At 35.5% G+C, this 21,212-nt stretch overlaps 1 protein-coding gene across 1 annotated transcript in view; it reads right to left on the minus strand.

The window, feature by feature from the left end:
* Positions 1-2,160: 2,160 nt before the first annotated feature.
* CFAP46 (cilia and flagella associated protein 46) overlaps positions 2,161-21,212 on the minus strand; it is a 71,213-nt gene continuing 52,161 nt past the window's right edge. Inside the window, exons 43-59 of the mRNA XM_071446162.1 lie at positions 20,381-20,560; positions 19,217-19,384; positions 18,314-18,411; positions 17,551-17,630; positions 16,995-17,146; positions 15,034-15,155; positions 14,572-14,657; positions 13,472-13,636; positions 11,697-11,773; positions 11,085-11,145; positions 10,958-10,993; positions 9,664-9,766; positions 8,364-8,476; positions 6,129-6,210; positions 4,115-4,251; positions 3,519-3,605; positions 2,161-2,738 (exon numbers count right to left, since the gene is read on the minus strand). Coding sequence (XP_071302263.1) covers positions 2,602-2,738; positions 3,519-3,605; positions 4,115-4,251; positions 6,129-6,210; positions 8,364-8,476; positions 9,664-9,766; positions 10,958-10,993; positions 11,085-11,145; positions 11,697-11,773; positions 13,472-13,636; positions 14,572-14,657; positions 15,034-15,155; positions 16,995-17,146; positions 17,551-17,630; positions 18,314-18,411; positions 19,217-19,384; positions 20,381-20,560 — 1,884 coding nt within the window. The 3' untranslated portion in view covers positions 2,161-2,601. The remainder of the gene's footprint in view (positions 2,739-3,518; positions 3,606-4,114; positions 4,252-6,128; positions 6,211-8,363; positions 8,477-9,663; positions 9,767-10,957; positions 10,994-11,084; positions 11,146-11,696; positions 11,774-13,471; positions 13,637-14,571; positions 14,658-15,033; positions 15,156-16,994; positions 17,147-17,550; positions 17,631-18,313; positions 18,412-19,216; positions 19,385-20,380; positions 20,561-21,212) is intronic.

Here is a 21,212-nt window from a genome sequence, read left to right on the forward strand (position 1 = left end):
TAGCCCAATATATTGGTGTTTACTTCTGAAAGGGGTCCTTATTTTGTTGGCTTCAACTGTTTGAACTCAGCACTGACTTTGAGCACTCTTTTGGCAGAGGAAGAAAACATTTCTTCATAGATAGACTATTGCATTTACAATATTTATTTTAGTATATTTAGAAGTAAACATGCATATAATAACAGGTATCAAGATTCATCTTTCAGGGAATATTAGAACGGATATTTTATCCACCAGCAATATTGTTAACATTCCATACTGCATTTTTATAAAATGATATTAAGTGATCTAAAATTGTTCCTCTTAAGTTGTAAGTAACCATAAGCCTTAAGTAACCATCTGGAAAGCTGCAATATATTAAATACATTTTCTCTCTTATTGTGAAGTGAAGACTGTTGTGCCTGCTACTTTTGAAAATGCTACTATCATGCTCATGAAAGATCCCACATGCTCTTCTATCACTGGCTGAGAAGTATTCCATCAATTTATCACCTGAGTACCAATCTGGGTTTTCCACCAACCAGTAAATATTTCAGGGCACATAGGCATGCCTTCAATTTTAACTTGACCACATCCTTAAAACCCATGCTGATAATTATCTGTCACTATATCCACATGAAGACACTGCATTTGGAGACCTGAATTAATACCCAAAAAGGACTTTAAGGGATGAGAGACTTCCTGGTGACTTCACAGTGATGAGCTGGTCTTTCATCCACATGCAAGAGAAGAAAGGATTTATACTCATATAGGATGGTCGAATTCCCTCTGATACCCTATTCTGGGAGAGCTTCCAGATCAGACAGTGCCAAAGCACAGGCTGGAAGGCTTAGAAGGCTGTAAAATCACAAAATTAGTGCTCAAACTCAAGATGAATGGTCTTAAATAATTACGGGAATGCTGTGTACACCACACTCAAATCTGCTCTAATTTGCCTGCCTATGAACACCTGCAGCAGCAGCTGCTCTGTTCTGGTGTCTGCTCCCCTGCATCCCTTTGCAAAGCAGGGACAGCCACGGCAGCTCTGGAGAGAGGGACGCACATGTGCCATGAAATCCTGGAATGACTGCTTAAGGAAGTATAATTTTAAAGAGGTTAAACCAGGGACTAAGGACAGAGATTCTCTTATTTTTGTTTGTTTTATCATTTTGTAGCAAACTTGCTGCAGCTTTTTACTACAGACTATTTAGAACCACACACTTTTCTTGGACAGCCATGTACAACTCAAATGATGTTCTTGTCCTAGAATATCATCAATAAATTCACCATCATTTTTTTCTTCCTCACATTTTTCAGATTACATAAATTTTAGCTGACCAATTCTTTTCATGCTAAAATATATTATGAAATGTCATTTCTGTTATAAAAGCTAATTGATAGTGTGATTTGTTATGTTGCTGAGACATAATTCAGAAAGTTATTTTAAAGCCCTTGATACATGGAATAGCACTAACTGCTTAATATTTCTTGTATGAATGAATACAGTGCATAGGAATGATGTAGTGCCACGTAGATGAAATATTTTCAGAAGCTCTTATTCTTGTTGTTTGGGCTTGTGCCAATGTCATTCGACAAGAGAACTCATATGTCCTAAGGTGTATCTACTGTAATTTATTTCTGGGTCATTAGTTGGTAGGATTTTTTTCCTCCAGGTTGCTGAACACTATATAATATTGTAAAAATTAAGAGCTCACAGTCAAATAAATGAATAGCTTAGAATTATTTTTAAAAATCAGATAAGTATTTTAAATTTTAAAATATTTTAATTTAATATTTTATTTCATTAAAACAATTGACTGATTAATATAATAAAAATAATTTCTGACTCTTGTGAAAGTCCAGATGGGGAACTGCATCTAGCTCAAGAGTCCCCAGTATAAGAGCGAGTCCAGAGGAGGCCCTAGAGCTGCCCCAGGGCTGGAGCCCCTCTGGAGCCAGGCTGGGACACCTGGGGGGCTCACCTGGACAGGAGCAGCTCCAGGGAGAGCCCAGAGCCCCTGGCAGGGCCTGAAGGGGCTCCAGGAGAGCTGCAGAGGGACTGGGGACAAGGATGGAGGGACAGGAGCCAGGGAATGGCTGCCAGTGCCAGAGGGCAGGGCTGGATGGGAGATTGGGAATTGGGAATTGTATTGGGAATGTTATTAAAGAAAAACACAGGAAAATAAAGAAAGCAAAAATTATTAATCATTTTATTTAAGACTAATTTGTTTTCTAATTAAACTACAACTATTTCCATATAAAAAGATCAGTTCATTCAGAATAAGGTCACTTGGTAAATTTTCTAGGTATGTTTCTGATGAATTGTCCATGTGAAAATGAAATACATCAAGGAAATGTTTTTCCAAATGGAAGCACTGACATTGATACATTCCAATTCCATTCATGTATCAAGCCCACTTTTCTTTAAAATATGTTGGTATGTACCAAATTTTTAAAGGATTCACTAAGATAAAAAAACCTTAGAGCACTAACTGAAATTTCTGAGCTATATATGCTATTTTCCTGACATGCTAATATCAAACTGTTTACATCTGAAACAGCAATATGCACATTTTCTTAATCTCACCTCTCCTTAGATCAGTATGAAAATATTGACACAAATTACATCAGAATTATGTTGGGTAAACCATAGAGCACACAATTAAAACATGATGGATGACTTGCAGGAGGATCTGAGGAGGTGCAAAGAGTCTGCTCTTCTATTTTGTCTCCAGGAGAGTTGTGAGAATCTGCTTCCACTATAAAAATGTATTAAAAACCATTGTTATTTCCAATATGACTAAATATAAGAATGCTGTAAATACTATCATTTAACACATCTTCTCTTTGATTAATACTTCTGGTTCTTTAACATTATTTTAAAAATATTAGCAACTGCCACAATATTGAAGAAGCATTTTCTGAAAAAGAAAAACAGAAAGCTAGGAAATATTTCTGAACTGAGCTCTTTCTTCAATTCTATGACAGTTCAAGCTATAAATAAAATTAATTTTATTAAACCTTATTTTAAAAGGTAAGTCCTGTACATTGAAAAATAACAGTACAATTTTATAGACTGTATATTAGAAATTGTTTTACTCAGAAATTCTTCCCCTCTCTCCAACAAGATGCCAGATATTTCTTATGTGTAGTATGCCCTGTACAATGCAGACTGTCTAAAATCACTGGAGATCCTACTGATCTTTTTGCAGTTTATAATCCCATACCATTTATATTGTCTATGTTGTGCTCCTGATTTACCTTGTTAGTAACACTACCTTATTTTTTCAGTGGAGAAAAGATTTTAGCCTTCAGTCAGCTATGTCAAAGCCTCCCCAGAATTTTATTTATATAAAATATAGCTACTCCAATTATGATATTGTATCAGTGGTCTTCTGACTCCCAGCTCTTTTAAGAAGTTTCAGAGAAAATTGTAAGAGCTCATCTGTAAGGTTTCACTTACACCTGTGAACTACCTATCTAAAGGTTCTAGTTAGTGTTTACAGCCAGTCTTTTATACTAAGCCTTTTAATTCTTACTTTTCATGGAATGCCTTTTCCTGTGACTTCTACTTTTCTGAAGAACATGAATTGTCTGCCCAGTCGTTCTACCAAAGCTCAGCAAATCTGGAAAGAAATGTTCGTTTCTGTGAGTTTTTAATGAAAGTTTTGAAAAACAAGAAAATATCAACCATACAGTCTGGTGCTTTCACCATGAAATGGTTTTTCATTTAAAACACAATGAAAAAGGGTATCTTTACAGATTTGAGCAATGTATCTGTGCAGATATAAGTTACATCCAAGGGATTTTTTCCCCATAGTTTATGTAACTACAGATGGCCATGTCCTGGGGCAGTGCTTCTCACCATATAAATCCTATTCTTACCACATGACCATAAACAAACACCCCACCAAATCCGTTTTATGTAGGTTATTGTTCTGTGTGAAAGATCAACCTGTCAACCACATGGTGGCTGCTGCCTGCAGTTCACTTCCTCTAGAAACTGCAGGCAGACTTTGGTAAGGAGCAAAGCAAGAGGAGACAGGAGACAGGCAGATACCCACAGTCGCTGAGCACGCACACACAAGGCTCTGGAGCAATGCACACACCAGCTACGGCAAACACAAACACTCACTCTCAAACAAGGTCTCCATCCTTTCTGCATTCTCCTCCAAGTCTGTGTACCACTGGGGGGCTGCTATAGAACCAACACCTGTAAGGCTTAGAAGCATTGCTGTCTCTGTTGGTCTCTCTAGAGCAATATGTAGACAACTAAAGAAGAACAGAATTATGAGATCAATAATAAATAAAAATACATAATATATAAAAATGCATAGTATATAAAAATATGACTAAAAATACAATGTTTTTTGATAGAAGGAGAAAGAATGTCAGAGTGTATTTTCTTGTATGCTGATCACCAAGTGTTTTCCAGCACTCATATAGCACTTTGAATTTAATACAATGAATTCAGGTAACCTTCTCTCAACATTTTTCATGATGCAATTTTACCATAGGATTTACTCTCTTGTCATATTACTGTAGTTCTAGACATCTCTGGAAATCTGAAAGGAGTAGTACACCCTAACCTTTACAAAACACTGCAGAATACCTTTTATAAGACAGTCCAAAAATTGAGACTCAGATGTGAAAAGACATGTTTAGACATAAAATATTGCAGGAACTGAAACCTTGTTCTTTGTTGTAAGTATGGTGTTGATTCAGAGGCTTAAAAGCAAATCATGTGCAATCTGGGTTTTGAGTTTTTACTGCTGAATATTTCGGCATCTTCGGCAAAATTATTTTAGTCATAAAAGGGGAGTGATACTCTAAGGTTGAAACTGCAGTAAATAGAAGGTTGCATTTTGGTTTTATTCAGACTTGCTTTTTATAGTAACTTTATCAAAACATGACAATCAGAGTTTTCAGCAGTCTTTTGGGGTGATACTATCTGATTGTCTTATGGAGTTTATGTGACTCATTTTTTAAATAAATGTTATTCTAAATTTTCAGGAAGCTTTTGGACTTAAACATGTAACTCTTATTGATAAATTCACTAAACTATTGAATTGAGATTTCAAAATTTTTGAGTTTGAAAAACTAGCTTAAGGAATTGTGTTTTGGTTTACTTTAGGAAATGGCAGTTTGGGATCAAAAAGGATATCAAAGAATACCAGGAGTTTGTTTATACACTCAGACATCTGCATATTTACATATGTAGATATGTATATAACCTATTTTACATATAACTAGATTTAATTTATGCATTGTTGCACTAATTAAACAGTATTTTTTAGACAATTTGTTTTCTATTTCTTCTTCATGGAATGAATAATTAGAAAAGTCAAGAGATATTTATGTGCCCAGGATGTGCTTTGCTCACTTGCTGCCCAGGCACAGTGCTGGCTCAGCCTCAAGTGCCTTTCTGCAGGGCTGCACTCTGGCTGCCCCTCTCCAGGTTTACGCTTGTGTCCAGCATTATTTGTCACCAGTGAAGAGTCTGCCATTTGCTCTTGCTAAATTTCACACCACTGTTGATTGCCCAATGCTCCAATCTATCTACACCCCTCTGCAAGGCATCTCATCCCTCAAGAGTATGATCAGGTTATCTGAAAATTCAGCATGGTCTAAATAATTAATGAATAGAATTAGGACACACTGGCATCTGTCAAGAATTCATAATGGACATGCAACAAAACAATGTAAAACCTGCCAACTTAAAAGCAACGATAATAATGAAATGCTTTTAAAGATTAAAAAAAAGCTGCAATTAATACAAAAAATTCTGAACAGGTTATTTTACATGCTATAATAATTTGTTTAAATAAAAATCTGGTTGTTAAACTTTTCCATGCATGAACCCTCAGAAGGAGTCATAGCAGTTTATCTGTCAAAGGAAAATTTTATATATTCTATTAGAACATTTTGAGAATCTTGTTCTCAGACTTGTGAGGTATGTGTAATATAGCAAGGTTTCTGTGTCGTATTTTCTTATCATTGCCTTCTAACTGAGCTTTCATCCTATTTAGTCCTATAAAGAAGCTCTTTTTCTTGCAGAAGTGAAGGATAATATTCATAACTCAAAATTTTAACTTTTCTTTGAAATAATCTACTTTATTTTGGACTTTACTGAAACTGACTTTACCTACCTTTTGTGGAGATCAGAGTTTGCAATTCTTTGGTAACTTTGCTGTGATCTTACCAGATCCAGAAGAATCACCAAACGGCATTCTGGAAAAAAATATAGCAATGGTGTTTGCACAGATAATAATGCCCAGCATAATAATTAAAGTAAATCAGGCTTTTTGTAAATTAATTACTTTCTTGAACACAGTCTAAGCCACTAGTACAAAACCTACATATTTCAGCGGCAATTGTCAAGTACTATGTAAAAGTACACTAATAGTCATCCTAGCAGTATTTAATGTAATTTTGCTACACTTTTCCATAGTGTTTTGCAGGATTTTTTTCCCTATGCCACATTAGCATAATTGGTAATGAAGTCCACATGCCATCTTATTACAGCCAATGACCTGTATGACCCAACTGTAGTTATAAACTCTTGGACATTTATGCTATGCAGGTATTGAAATTTTTTTGTACCATAGCTCCTCTCCACAACGTACAACCAAGCTACGTCCCTAACATACCTTATTTTCCTTAAAAGTCTCCAGTAAAATGACTCAGAATCCTCTCAGAATTAAAAGGTTTTGTCTACTGTTTGGTTTGCTGTGGCTTAAATCTGTTACTTATTCTCCCATCCCAAGCAGATGAGAAGTAAATTACTTCTCTGCCTGGAAAGTCTTTGACACACTTAAAACTTCCATCACCTCTCAAACCTCTCAATCTTTCCTCTGAAAGCATGTTTTAAATGCATAAGAACATAGTAATGCATACATATTTATTAATAAAACTAAGCACAAAAGCTGTGGTACAGCCTTTTGACCACTCCTAGTGTACTCTAGCAGTAACTTACTCTATGTGGTTGATATTTTTCTCCTGCTGAGACCTTTGGAATATTACGCAGAGTGGGAAATTATTTCACACAGCTTGCACATGACGCTCCTGTATAACGAGCCCATACAGACCCTGGGGGTTTTCTAACACTAGCAAGGGTGCCTTGCTTAATTTGTGATCCATCTCTTGAGTCTACCCTGTAACTCTGCCCCTTAAGCAGTCATACCTTATTAATGATTAATTGGTTATTTTCCCTGAAGTATAATATCTCCCACTAGACTCTCCCAAATTACACTCCACATAAAGCAAGGTTAATTTGTATTATAATCTTGCATTTCAGGATTTGCTAAACCACTGCATTCTCTTTGTCAGCCTAGTCTCATGCTCAGATTTAGCAATTATTTATTTTATTTAATCATGTAAATGACCAAACCAAATACTTCATAATATTTGGTCTAGGTTAGGGCTTTCAGAAACCTCAGACAGAATTAATCCTGGCATATTTTAAGAGTAGGAAAAAGGGAAAGGTTTAACAACTTCCAAAAGTTGCCAGACCTGTAAATATCTGGTCTATGGACACCTGAAACACCATCTTCAGTCATGATCCATGAATATAGAGAAAACATATTTTCTTATTTCTTGTAATATTTACATATAGATATTAAAATCACTTTTAAAATCAAAGCTTCATAAAGAAGCTTCCTGTTGCTCTACAGGGCCTCACAATCTGATGTGTACTGTCCTCACTTCCACATTGTCAACACAACAGAGCTACCCTGACAAATTCAGCACAACTCTGAAATCAAGCTTCTTCCAGATGTGCAAGGAAAACAGGAGGAGAAATGAAGATTGTTAATCTGAAAAACCAGTCCTGAATCTAAGCCTTATGCTACAACAGAAGGACTAATTAGTTGTGAAGAAACAGAGAAAAAATACCCTCTACAGAGGGTACAGAGACTTTACAGAGTCTACAAATGCTCTGTAATACCAGAGTAATCCTTCAGCATTAACCTAGCCCTGATGGACAATTCTTGCTTGCCTCAGCAGAGACTTACGAATTTTGGCACTTGAAGCGGCATTGCAGAGGTTGTTCTTACCATTAAAAAATATCTTGCAACCAAATACTAAATTCCAAAGAAAATGAGATGGTTTACTGAGAAAACCATTAGATATTGACTTAATTTTTGAAACCTACGAAATTCCAACACATGGAAAGGAAGAAGAACTAAGCTTATTTGTGAGGATTTACGAGAAAGCTGTGCAACAGAATAAAACCTACATAATACAAAAGTTTTCTGACTAAAAACCCTGGATCTAGAAAAAAGCCCTTAATTGCCAATATCAATATTGTGATAATGATACAATAGGACACATCTAGGAATAAAAGTTGGTGTAATTAAATATATTTCTCAATTTGCTTATCTTACTTGGGATGTTCATAGCAACCAACCAATTAAGCAACACATGAGACATGAATCTCTCCATCCCATAGAACAGAAATGCGCTACAGTTTGTCAGCAGCTGCTCCCATTCAGCTTGGCTGAAAGGAAAGAAGAAGGAAGAAAGTAAGTTACTTTCATGTTACTCTTTTACAAGCATACTTTTCAGAAATTATCCACAGCAAACAGTTCAGTGTAATTTACTCCAGGAATAATTATAACAAAAGTCAGCATGCAAAGCAAGAAGATAAACATGGCTGCAGAATTCTGTGAGAAGTATAATAACTCATATGAATTATTAATACTATGCTCTTGTATTAAAATGATGACTCAGTAACATCTCATAGTGTGCAAGAGGCATGGTGTATTTTTAGATAAATACCAGCGTCTCCATCAAAAAAAAAAAATTTAAAAATCAACACTGTATGTGTGGTACAGCTTTAAAATAGAGTCTTTGTCTAACAGTCAAAGGGAGTAGTCATGTGTATACCGACCAGGACATGAGCAATTGGTTTTTAAAAAGAGATGTGGGCAATCAGGCCAGCTGGCGGCAAAAACTGCAATTTGGTAATAATGATCTTTGCAATTTTTATGAAAAAATAGTAGAGTACCTACTCAGAGGTAAAATTCCAAAGGACTGACTGTTGAACTAGCAGTTAGGAAGGAAGGTCCAGTGATGGCCACGTTGTCTTATAGGGATTATCACTGTTTGACCTCTTGAGGTCCCTTTTATTCCCCTATGGCTATGATCTTAAAAGTAAACTATTTCTATAAAGAACAAAGTGTGTTTATGAGTAAACTCGATAAAAGGGTAGTAGGTTCATGATCAATGTTTGAATTTGGAAACTGTGTGCTGTACCTTCCCTACTCTGCTTCTGAAATCTGCGCTCCCATTTGCAGTTGGCTGAAGATGCATGGAGATGCTATGGTTTTATGACTCAGATTTGCAAACAATTATGACCAAAGCCAGAAATTACACTTCTGCTCACATATGTGTATTCATCAAAGACTGCACCAGAAGACTTACCATCAAAATTAGATTATTTACATTTATAGCAACTCTGACAAAACCAGCCTGCTTAAATCACTTTGCAGCACTCTACTTCAGATCCCTAAAATATTCTGTCTACAAATCTAGATCTGTGTTTGATACAACAACAATGGTTTGCTATGTGTTTATCAGCTCAGCAAAATATGACCCTATTTTATGGACAAAGTCTCTGAAAATAGGCACAATTTTAAACAAGAAATATGGATAAAACAAGAAAGCAGATAGAATATTACATACCTTGGAGCGCACATATTGCCAATGACACCTTCCCACTGCACTGTAAATAGGTCATGGTATTTTTCTAGTATTTCCTGAATTTTTCGGGAAGGACTTAGAGCTTCTGTAACAACAGAATTTTATCATTATGAATGTAACATACTACAAACTACTTTGGGCAATCTCAATTTCAATAACTTTAAAATGTCACTATCATATTTATGGGGTTTTAAGTCATCAAAGTCTGGCTTTTAAAATTAAAACAATTGTGACATTTTCAGAATAAAATCAGATGCCCATTTGAATGGTGCCTTTTATAGTGAACAAGGATTATTTGGTAGATGGGTTAAGGACACAAAGAAAAACTTTTAGGTATCCTGAAAAACGGGTAAAGAATTGAAAACCAGTACTGCTCATACAGTTCTGTGGCAAAGGCTCAGAGAGGACTTAGGTGGGTGGATAAACTAACTGAGTTTCCAGAGTCCTGATTTCAGGAAACAAGACTCCAAAATTACCACTTCTCTCCAAGGACATTGCACATTTAATGATAAACAATCTTCTCCTTTTGACTATATTTTCATACCAGTATAAAAGTTAAAAGATACACTCTAGAGTCAGATATTGAGCACATGAAGCGTTTTATATTGATCTGCTCTGAAGGAGAACTACAAACACATGGAGACACACTCTGTTATGATACTGATTGTTCTGTGGCTTCTTTTGCATGGTGTTTAGAGTTAGTAACTATTTCAACACCTGAAGGGAGCCAACAAGACAGATGGAGAAAGACTGTTTACAAGAACATACAGTGACAGGACAAGGGCAAATGGTTTCACACTGAAACATAGTGGGTTTAGGTTAGATATCAGGAAGGAACTGTTCCCTGGCAGGGCTGGATGGGAGATTGGGAATTGGGAATTGTTCCCTGGCAGGGTGGGCAGCCCTGGCACAGGTGCCCAGAGCAGCTGGGGCTGCCCCTGGATCCCTGGCAGTGCCCAAGGCCAGGCTGGACACTGGGGCTGGGAGCCCCTGGGACAGTGGGAGGTGTCCCTGCCAGGGCAGGGGTGGAAGGAGATGAGCCTATAGGTCCCTTCCAACCCAAACCAGTCTGTCTTTCTGGAGCTAAAAACCTGCATTAACTGTTAGTTGTGCTGTTTCACACATGCACCATATACAGGTGATAAGCTGTGCTGTTCTGATGAAAAGGAATGCTTTTTTGCCAACATCTTGATGTCACGACTTCATTTTTTTGCTACAAAACAATTCTAAATTCCATGGGTAGATCATAAATAAAATATTATTTAATATATATTACCTGCTTCTCTTCCTTCATTATAGGGGTCCACAATATCTGATAAACAGTTAATCACAAACAATGTATTCAAACAACAAAAGAAGGAAATTTAGCTGATACACTTAGCCAATACGTTGTGAAAGGATACATTTTAAATTACGTGTATCAACAGGGAAGCAATTAGAAGGTAGATCACGATTAACTGGTGCCTACAATTAAAAATAATACATATGTTAAAGTATCAATTAAATACTAACAGTATTGCATTATTTGTGTCAAACAACTAAGAGAAAGACACATCAAACAATTAACAGAGTTTTGAATCTGGGTTTAAAAGCATCATGGTATTCAATTATCAGTGGAAATTAATAACTATTCTGCATTAGCTACAATGCATATACATATATTACACATATATACACACGTGTAGGCACATATATAGATATATATGCAAATATAAATATAAATTTATAAAAACATATGCAATAACTATATAAATACAATATTTTGTTGCAGAAATTATTTTCAGTAACTTTAAGCAGCTTCCTTTGTGGGTTATTAAATATGTCCCATTTATAAAGTGTGATTCTTCAAAGAAAAACTCCTTGCAAAATCAACAGGAAGCAAGATTCTTACGGACTTATGAGACATTCACTCCACTTCAGAATTCTAGCACACATAATGAGCTTTTATGCAACCCACTTTCACACTTTTCTATGCAAGTTCTCTGGTTATTTACAAAAAAATGTAGGAAGTTCACCATTTGGACATTCTTTTTCTGATGAGCTTTTGTGGTTTTTTCTTTAGATGTTTCAACTTTTTTTTTTAATTCAGTTTCTGTGAAAATGAAAAGAAAAAAAATTAATGTATGGGCAGCTTAGCAAATAAATGTCCTTGAAGGACTGTACATATTTAATATCATGAAGTAGTAGTAGTAATAGTACTGCTAGCAGTAATAATAAAAAGAATAACAACAATAGATTAAATAAAAACATAAAAATTCATTTCAAAACACAGCAAGGTAAGGACTCAAGCCTTCTTGCCTAAAAATAAAGGCTTTAAAGTGAAAAACAAGGAGGAGATGTGATCCCTTAGACATGAAATGCTTCATTACACTGCCAATTTTGGATAGAGTTGAACAGTGATCATCAAAGCACTTTCTAAGTAATTTACCATATCTATTAATTGTTGATGTTAATGTAATCACAGAAGTTTCTGCGGAACACACAGAGATCTAAAGGAAAAAGGAAGTTTCATATTTGAATTGGATTTTTTTTTTATTTCTTTAAGGGAATTTTTAAAAGCATAGGAAACTGTCCTATGTTTCTCACTGTATATATGATTATCACCAAGAGTACACCTCAGCCAGTTATTACTGAGTGCCCTGGAAGTTCATGGAAGCTTGAGATCATACTGCTCATGTTTCCTCATTCAGTGGCCTCTGTCACAACTGAAAGAAAAGAGACTTTTCAACTCTGCTTCCTCTCATTTATCTACTTCTAAAATTTTGTAACCATAAGTTCCACTATGAAAAACAGAAAAACAGAAATAGAAAAAACCTACATATTCTAAAACTTGTATTTCTAAAAGGCCTGTAATAGTATGTAAACTAAAAATATGCTAATCTCACATTATTTACAATTCTTTCCCTTTAGAAAGAAGGAGTGAAATGAAAAAACAGAACAGGTTATACTGGAGGCTAAATATTACTAAATATTACAGATATGGACACAATACAAGTACCTCTCTAGAACAGAATAGTTTCATGGTACAGAGTGAGATTTTCTATACTTGGTCTATTTTTTATCATGGACCAACTAGTTTTAATAATTTTATGTGGTTTTCTCTGCATATGAGAAAAATGCAGCTTAAAATTTTTAACTTTATTAATAGAAGGTATCTTTGATTCATACAAAAACGGCTTGGTGCCTGTATTTATTGCTCACTTCTAGATCTAAGAAATGAGTTTTAAGATGCCATAAGGAGAAGTTTACCAGCTGTCCAACTACCTTATTTAACGTCAGTTTGCTAGAGTTTATGTAGGGTATAAGTGTCAGCAGTAGGGAAAGTTCCTAAAGCCTGTGGGGATTTGATTTTGCACAGGTGTAGCACAAGAACTGAGAGGAAAGATTTCAGAGTAAAATTTTACATTTGGTATTTTAAGCGAAGTCTTAGAGTAGCGATAAAAAAATACAGAAGTGTGAATTCTTACTTCCTTTTTTTCATTGCAGCTGAAAATAGCTTTGAAGTTTTAACAACAGGCTTGTAAGTTTCTTTACAGTTTTAGATTCCACTGAGTTTTACATAATTCTGTAACGTGTCAGGGTTTTTTTAAATTAGCTATCACTGCTCCTATAATCAGCCTGTACATTACCAAAATAAACCTACTGCTCTATCTAGTCCACCTAAGATACTGGAAACCTACTGCATGTGCTTGTCTTCCAGTAAAATATACACCACAATTCATATTTAAATTTTTAAGTATCTTTTTTATGCATCATTATGCTAAAGGAAAACATGTTTATCTAACAGTACCTGACTCAGCCCAATGTAGTCGATTGTAGAGAAACTGTAGAGAAAAATCTCTGGAAACAGAACTTATTCCTTCTTCCTTAAATATACTCAGAGCTTCCAAAGGCAACTCCATCAATAATGTATCCCCTAGTAATACCACACACAATCCTAAATCCACAGGTGTATCTAAAGAGATGTGACAGAACATGATTGAGATTTAGTTCTCAGTTTGTCTATAAATAATTGCAGTTAGATGCAAAAACCTGTTTCCTCCATTGTATGACACATGAACTTCATTGTACTGTGGATTAAGTGCATTAAGAAAAAAAATTTCTTTTCATATAATTACTCTTAAGATGTTGTCAAATTTCTATGCACTTGTTAACACCAATTCTTCAGAGGGAATAACATCCCTGAATTAATAACCAACCACCTCACGTCCAAGTTCAGATATATACAATACATTCAGGAAAACAGTATTTGGAAATGCAAAATTGCCACAGAAGTGATTTTGGCTACAAAAAATAGAGTTGTAAAGGCACTCTTATCCAATACTGTGTTGTTCTGTAGAAAAATTTTGTTTCTGTTATTTAGGGAAAAAAGTACTAAATATTATTATGGAAATATTTCTGCTCTACAGAGAAAGAGCATATGCATGGGAGACAATTTATCCAGTTTTTGCAGAAGTGCATTCTTGAGATGTGTTTAGAGACATACTGTAGCATTAGGTTTGTATGCAACTATCATCCTGTGAGAGTCCATAAAGCAAAAAAAAAAAGACAAAACAAAGACATTTACTGATCTACTGACTTAAAAAGTTCTTTATTCTAGCTCTTCTCCTGAAAACTGGTTTGTGATAAAGCCATTTCATTTAGGTGTCTACAGACTGTATGGTTTGGAAGACTCTAAATAAATGCAGAAGCATTGCACCAGCATCTAAATCTGTCTTTGAAAGTATACTGAAATATTTGACTTGATATAGAAAATAAAAGAGAGAAAAACAATGCTAAAGCCTTTGTCCTCTCCTTTTTTTAAATAAAATTAAAATTGAAATTACTGGATTTTAGTATCTGTTCACACACATACACACAGACACACACACAACTCAAGGGAAGACATACCCTGCATTCCAACTTGTTTGGTGTCCTTATCTTTCACTTTCTTTTTTCCTGTTTCAGATGCTGAAACTGATACACACTGGGATTCTCTGGGAAGAGGAAATTAATGGAAAATATTACCAGCTTCAATTTCTGCATCACTTTCAATGAAATTTTACATAAAGGACACTCTCCCTTAGAATTTCCTGTCCTTTAGAAATCCCATCTTTAATCATTTTAATTATACTGTTGCATCTTGAGCTTCAACTTAAGTATAACTTAAGCTGGAGAACAATGCTTCTCAGAAATGGCCATTTGTCCTTCACATTGCTCAGTCCCTTAGTCTGACATATCCTGAATATACTCTCTTTCAAGACATGGAACCTTCATTCAACAGAGTATCCTTTCTAAAATCATTCCTTTATTTGAAGGACTTGAGTCACAGTTCTGTTTTCACAAATGAAAATCAAAGTCAATATATCTTACCTGACAGCAGAAAAATCAAACTGTGACAGGGCTGGTTTCAGATACTCTTCCATAATTTCTATTATTTCAGAGAAATCTGATGTCAAATCAAGCTCACTATCACCTGTTTTCTCTGTTGGAGTCTTTCACACACATAGAAACAAAAATTAGAATACTTTCAATCTCCATTCTTGTTAAATATCATATTATATATATATTTTGTAAAATTTTAAATCAGAGACTAAATAAAATAGTGTGAAAGATCATAAAATGGAAAATACAAATATAATAAGTTGGTTACAAAACTACTTTATTTCAAAATTTTGTATCAGCATTTTGCAAAATACTCTAACATTAGAATTACTAGAAGGTGTCAATACTTATTATTTAAACAATTAATATACTTCAGCAATTTCAATGGAAAATGGCAGAAAACTACAGCAGAAAGAATCTATAATGTATTCCTTCAAATAATGAGAAGGAACTGCATAAGGACAACTTTAAGAAATGAACAGAAACTGTATGATGAACATAGAAGAAGCAAATTAAAGCATATGGAGAGATCAGTGGAGCCAATTTAGGGAAAAAATTAATCAGAATGAAGAAAATAGAGAAGAAGAAAATAGAATCATGCAGGAGAGATAGACATTGAAAACTGAGGTTTGTAAAATCAGCCTAGATGGACAAAAATCCACTAACTGAACAAACTCAGCTAAATGGTGAAGAATGTTGCTATTAATGAGTTAAATCCTCATCCAAGGCTCGTGTGGCTCAGTATAGGGTGCATGCATAAGTTCTGGGACTTTAATTCATGTGCTTTTTAAAAACCTAAGTCACTTGTTTTCTTCACCTGTTCAACGTGACACTATCTTAGCACCTTTTTTTTGACTTGCCCAAATACAGCAATCTTTGCAAACTTGCCAGTACAACAAAGTCTGGCCATAGGCTAGAGAAAGTGATCCTCAATACTTCAACCATCTGATATATGATCTGCAATACTTGGTATTTTAACTGCAGTGATCTGCAATACTTGGTATTTTAACTGAAAGATGGTAACGTGATGAATAAAACAGAATTATAATTCAAGAACCCTATTTGTCAGTGTGCAGAGTAACCCAGACTGTTACTGTATCCTGTATCTATAGGTGCCCAAAGTTGTCAGTGTTTCTTTCAGGCCCTGTGGCCAGAACCAGAACCACGGGGCAGGGGAGTGCCAACCCCTTGTAAAAGTCCATCACCCAAGCAGAGCTCCCTTGTGCCTTAGCTCTCTCTTGCCTTAGCTCTTGTGCCTTAGCTCTTGTGCCTTAGCTCTCTCTTGCCTTAGCTCTTGTGCCTTAGCTCTCTCTTGCCTCTTGCCTCTCTCTTGCCTCTTGGCTTTCGCTCTAGAGCTGAGGCAGTGCAGGTGGAGGCTCCCCTTTTGGATTTTCTCTCACATTTTTTTGGGAGGTTGCTGTGAGAACCTCCCCTCCCCGAGAGGCTACATTTCACAGTCCTGGGTGTGCTCAGGGCAAATCCCAAGAGTGCCTGTCTGCACCTGGCATCAAGAGAGAGGAGCAGAGTGGCCTGGTCTGTGTGGTCCCGCCAGGGTGCCCAGCTGAGGGGAGAAGGCACCGAGTCTCCCCAGCCAGCTGCCCTGCTGTCTTCTCTCGAGAGGAAGGCGAAGCCCCAAGTTCCAGCCCTTCACCAAGTGCCAGTCGCCAGAAATCTCTGAAATATGGCCCATTTTCAAGTAAACTGATCTCAACTGCACCATTTTAATTCTGATTAACTACCGAACGTTTCAAAGATCCTGAATGACAAATACAGCAACTGTAGCACAGTAAGATTAAATTTTGAAGCAGAATACCAAGCATATAGTAACTGTGAAGACTAGGGATGCCACACTTGGAATGAACTGGAAAATTCTGTATAAAGAATGTCTATCATATTGTTAGTACATGTTTTTCACCCAATTTTAAATATAAGGTAATAAAAGATATTACCACATCTGTTTTGGAGACACACTCTTTCAAGTTGTGAATAAGAGTTTGTTTAAGATGATTCTTCTTTCTTTGCTGCTTGTAAAGATGCATTTTTTCCAATAAAATACGAAACACATCAGGATTCACAGGAAATCGAGAAACTTTTGCCTGCACTATTAAAAGAAGGATAACACCCTTGTAAGAGTATATTTGTACTTGAAGAAATGATTGCATAAACACCATCAGTTTCTAGTTATGGTATTATTTGAAAATAAAATCTAGATAGATAGATAAGCACAAAATATATACAGATACGTACAATGAAAAAAACTCTATTCTTTATTTGTAACAACTTCAGCCTTCAAATATAAACAAAAATTATATAAATTGTGACTAGATACATGACATCTGATAATGAGACACGCAGTTATGAATTTATGTTCCTTGGCAATTAGGAAGAGTTAAAATTCTTTTTTAAAGTATCTAAAATGTTTACTAACTGCAACAGTGAAAGATATGAGCCTTCTCATAACATCAGTGCAATGATTTTTATCTCTTAAAAGTAAGAGGTACTTACCCATCCGCTGAGTGAGTTTTCCTTTCTGCCTTGCAGTACTTACTTTGGGCACCTCAATCAATGAACTGTACAACTGTGATCTGTGGAAACCAGAAAAGTGCTGAATAGATTATTTGACTGTCTAGCCTTGTTTATATGACTCAGATTTATTAAATGAGTAATTATTGCCCTCTAATTTAATGTGCTCACAAATACTCTCATGATGCAGTAACTACCCCCACCCTTGGATGCAAAAACCTGCAAATTCTAGCTGGAACAAACTGAGAGTGGTAAGGTAAATTCTTTTATCACTGTGTAACCAATAAGGTAGATTTCTATTTGTCCCATGACAAGTGTTAAAGACTTTTTAAATTGGTGAATGCTCTCATAGTCAGTTGCTCAATTTATGAGCTAGTTTATTGCAGCTAATTAGGCTGCTATAATCAGATAATTGGTGGCTTTATAAAGCTAAATATGACCCCTTCTAACATTTCCAAGAGCATAAGTAATAAAAGCAGGAAACTCTCAACAGAACTTAGGAATCCTATTAAGAATGGCTTGAAACCTTTGAAGTGACTCTGGGGATTTGAGAGATAATTAGGGACATGGAAAGAACAGAAAACATTAACATTGAGCTGCAGGCAGTTTTATTTATATATTAATTAGTTCATTATCCTAAAATTCAAGTCCATCAAAATTAGAAGTGAAAGGCATTATTCGACCACATTAAAAAATACTATATTTGTAACAAACAGTGCTAAATCAAAATGATGAAATTTTATACCTGTCTTCTGAATGCTGGAGAATAACTATGCAGAAACTGGATGGCAATTCATCCACTATATTAAAATGTTCAACAGGAATACAGAGGTTTCTCCATGCCTGTACAGTAGTTCAAAAGCACTATTATTTTCATAGACTTTATAAATCCCATTCTCAGTTCTTTCATTAGAAAATTGATAGTTATAAAGTCCACACACTCAGCAGATGTGCCAGGACAGTAGGCTCTGTCCGAACAACAGGAAATACTGCTTCCCTGTGAGGGAAGCAAGCACTGGCACAAGTTGTCCAAGGAGGCTGTGGGGCCTCCATTTCTGGAGATAATTCAAAAGCCATCTGGACATGGTCATGGACAACAAGCTCTAGGTGGCCCTTGCTTGAGGAGGAGGGGTTTAGAAGATGATCTTCAGAGATTTTTTATAACCTCAACCATTCTATGATCATGTAATTTTTGTGCAGTGCAGAAGAACTTATAAATATTATTTAAAACAAATACTGTATCTTAGCCCACTCTCCATACCAACATGACCTTTACGGCCACTACACAGTTTCTGAAGTTAAAATGCTATCAAACAATAGCAGAGTTTTAGCAAAGGAAATTATAGAATAATTCATAATAACATTTACTTTTGAAAAACAGTTTTGCTAGAGACAGTTCACCAACAAATACTATATAAAATTGTATTTGGTTTACATGGCATGATTTTGATAGCAGGGGAAGGTACAGGGGTGGCTCTTAGAATCTCAGAATATTTCAGGTGGGAAAAGCCCTCAGGGACCATCAAGTTCAACCACTCTCTCAGCACTGCCAACCCACCACCAACTCATGTCCTGTATACACATATATCTCTCTGGGTGCATTTATATAACATATAATAAACCCCTAATAAGTAGCTCAGAAAGTTACCACTGAATTAGCAGTCAGTTGCTGTTCCACACATTTTAGAAGATCACTTGTGTTTCTGTTTTGTTTTAACCAATTCTGCAGATGTAGCAACGCTGCCAGCTGAGAGCTGCTGGTGTTGGACGTAGCAGTTAGAAGGATATTCTTCATCATCATAGACACTGAACAACTCTGCAAAAATTTTACATCTATTTATTTGCCTTCACAAAAATAAAATGAATAAATATATAAGCTATGTTTTTATAACATATATCTATGTTGAAGAGAAGTTCTCTGCCTTGAAAGGTGAGATGACCTAGCAGAAGACTGCTGTTTGTTTTTACAGGTTAATGTAAACAGTCTGACAATATTCTTAAATACAAATAGCTGGAATTAATTTCTTGGTCTACATTTACCATCAAGGTTCCTGCATTTAGTCATCTAAGGTCTCCATGGAATGGTAAATACTGTGTTCTTAGCTTAGCCTTTCAAGTAAGCTGAGTCTTTTCTGTTTCTGTGCTTTAATGGACACCCACCATATCACACAGCAGACTTCTATAAAATGCAAAATAATGGGTAAGACTATATAAACGTTTTTTCAGCAAACATACTAATCCTGTCATTTGAACTAGGAAATATGTGTTATTTGTTCCTGATACAGGGAATATAAGCCCTACAGATTTTCTGCATCATTTCTTTGATGGAGGCACATACTCATATGCATACACCTTCAAGCCATCTATGGGACCATGCTGTGCAGGTATCAATCCGAGAAACTCAATGTAAATTGAATTATCCACTGCAAAATAATGATTGAACAAATCCAGAGAAACATTTTTAAAATTATTTGTTAGGGAAGGATGAAATTATTTTGTGGCAATGTCTTATCTTTGCTAATGACAATATAGTAATTCATTCCTATTGAAATTTTTTCATGTATGCAATCATCAATGAAAATGTCAGGTCAAACACAGCAGATGTTAGAATTGTTAACAAACCACTGATCTAATGTTCTGTGCTTAGCAAATATACCATATATTTGATGACCTATATTACACTCTGGTTCTTATATGTGGAACCCTACATGTGCTCTCTACGGCCAATTTTCAGACTATGCAAATACAGTTTCATTTTTGCAACTTCAAACATCCTCCCACTGAAAAGCAGCACAAACATTAGCTGCCTTACCTGATGAAGTGCCAAATACTGGCTAGTTGAAATTGGATCAAACTGTCGAAAGCATTCAGCCATTTCCAAGCTAGCAAGAGCCAGTACATCAGTAACATTATAACTGAATGCAATGGCCACAGACTGTAGCAAAGCCTCATTGGATTGAGAAAGATACTTTTGAGCCATCCTTTGTTGTGTCTAGGTGACAAAAAATAAAAAGCTTTATATTAAAATTGGTTAATATTAAGTATTTGTTATACATATAACAATTACAGCATGTTAGAGAAGATAAATATTGCTTTTTAATGAGCAATTTTAATTAATTTTCATTTTAAGGCACTTAATGTATGATCAAAATATGCAAATACTGATTAATTTTTTAGCAGACTCCAACATCTGTTTTACAACATTAAAAAATACTTGGTCTAACAAAGAAATTTCTTTTAATATAAAAGATGTACTCAGCAGAAGAGACTTAAAATTCAAGGCAATATGAGCAGTTCAGAACCAAGGATCAATACAATTGTTTCTTGGACAGTTAACATATTCAGTCCAAATGAACCCACAAATTTCTTACCTCATGTATTTATTGATTTTACCAGCAACACAAACTGTATATTCCCAATTCCTAGTGTGCTTTCAACAGCAGTAATTAACAGAGACCAGCTCACTGAATTTCACAAACGTTTTATGATTGAAGTAATTTCTTTCTTTGTTCCCAGTCTGCAAAATATTATGCTCCCTTAAAAAGTCATATCTGTGAGGCAGAAAGAAACTGCCTGCTCATCTAGTCCTCGTTGCTACATGCTCAAACAGGGGGAAACCACTGCAGGAGAAATTATTTTTTTCT

The sequence above is a fragment of the Agelaius tricolor genome, unplaced genomic scaffold (genome assembly GCF_023055355.1).
Source record: "Agelaius tricolor isolate 1412-34295 unplaced genomic scaffold, bAgeTri1.0.p SCAF_22, whole genome shotgun sequence".
Taxonomy (NCBI): Eukaryota; Metazoa; Chordata; class Aves; order Passeriformes; family Icteridae; genus Agelaius; species Agelaius tricolor.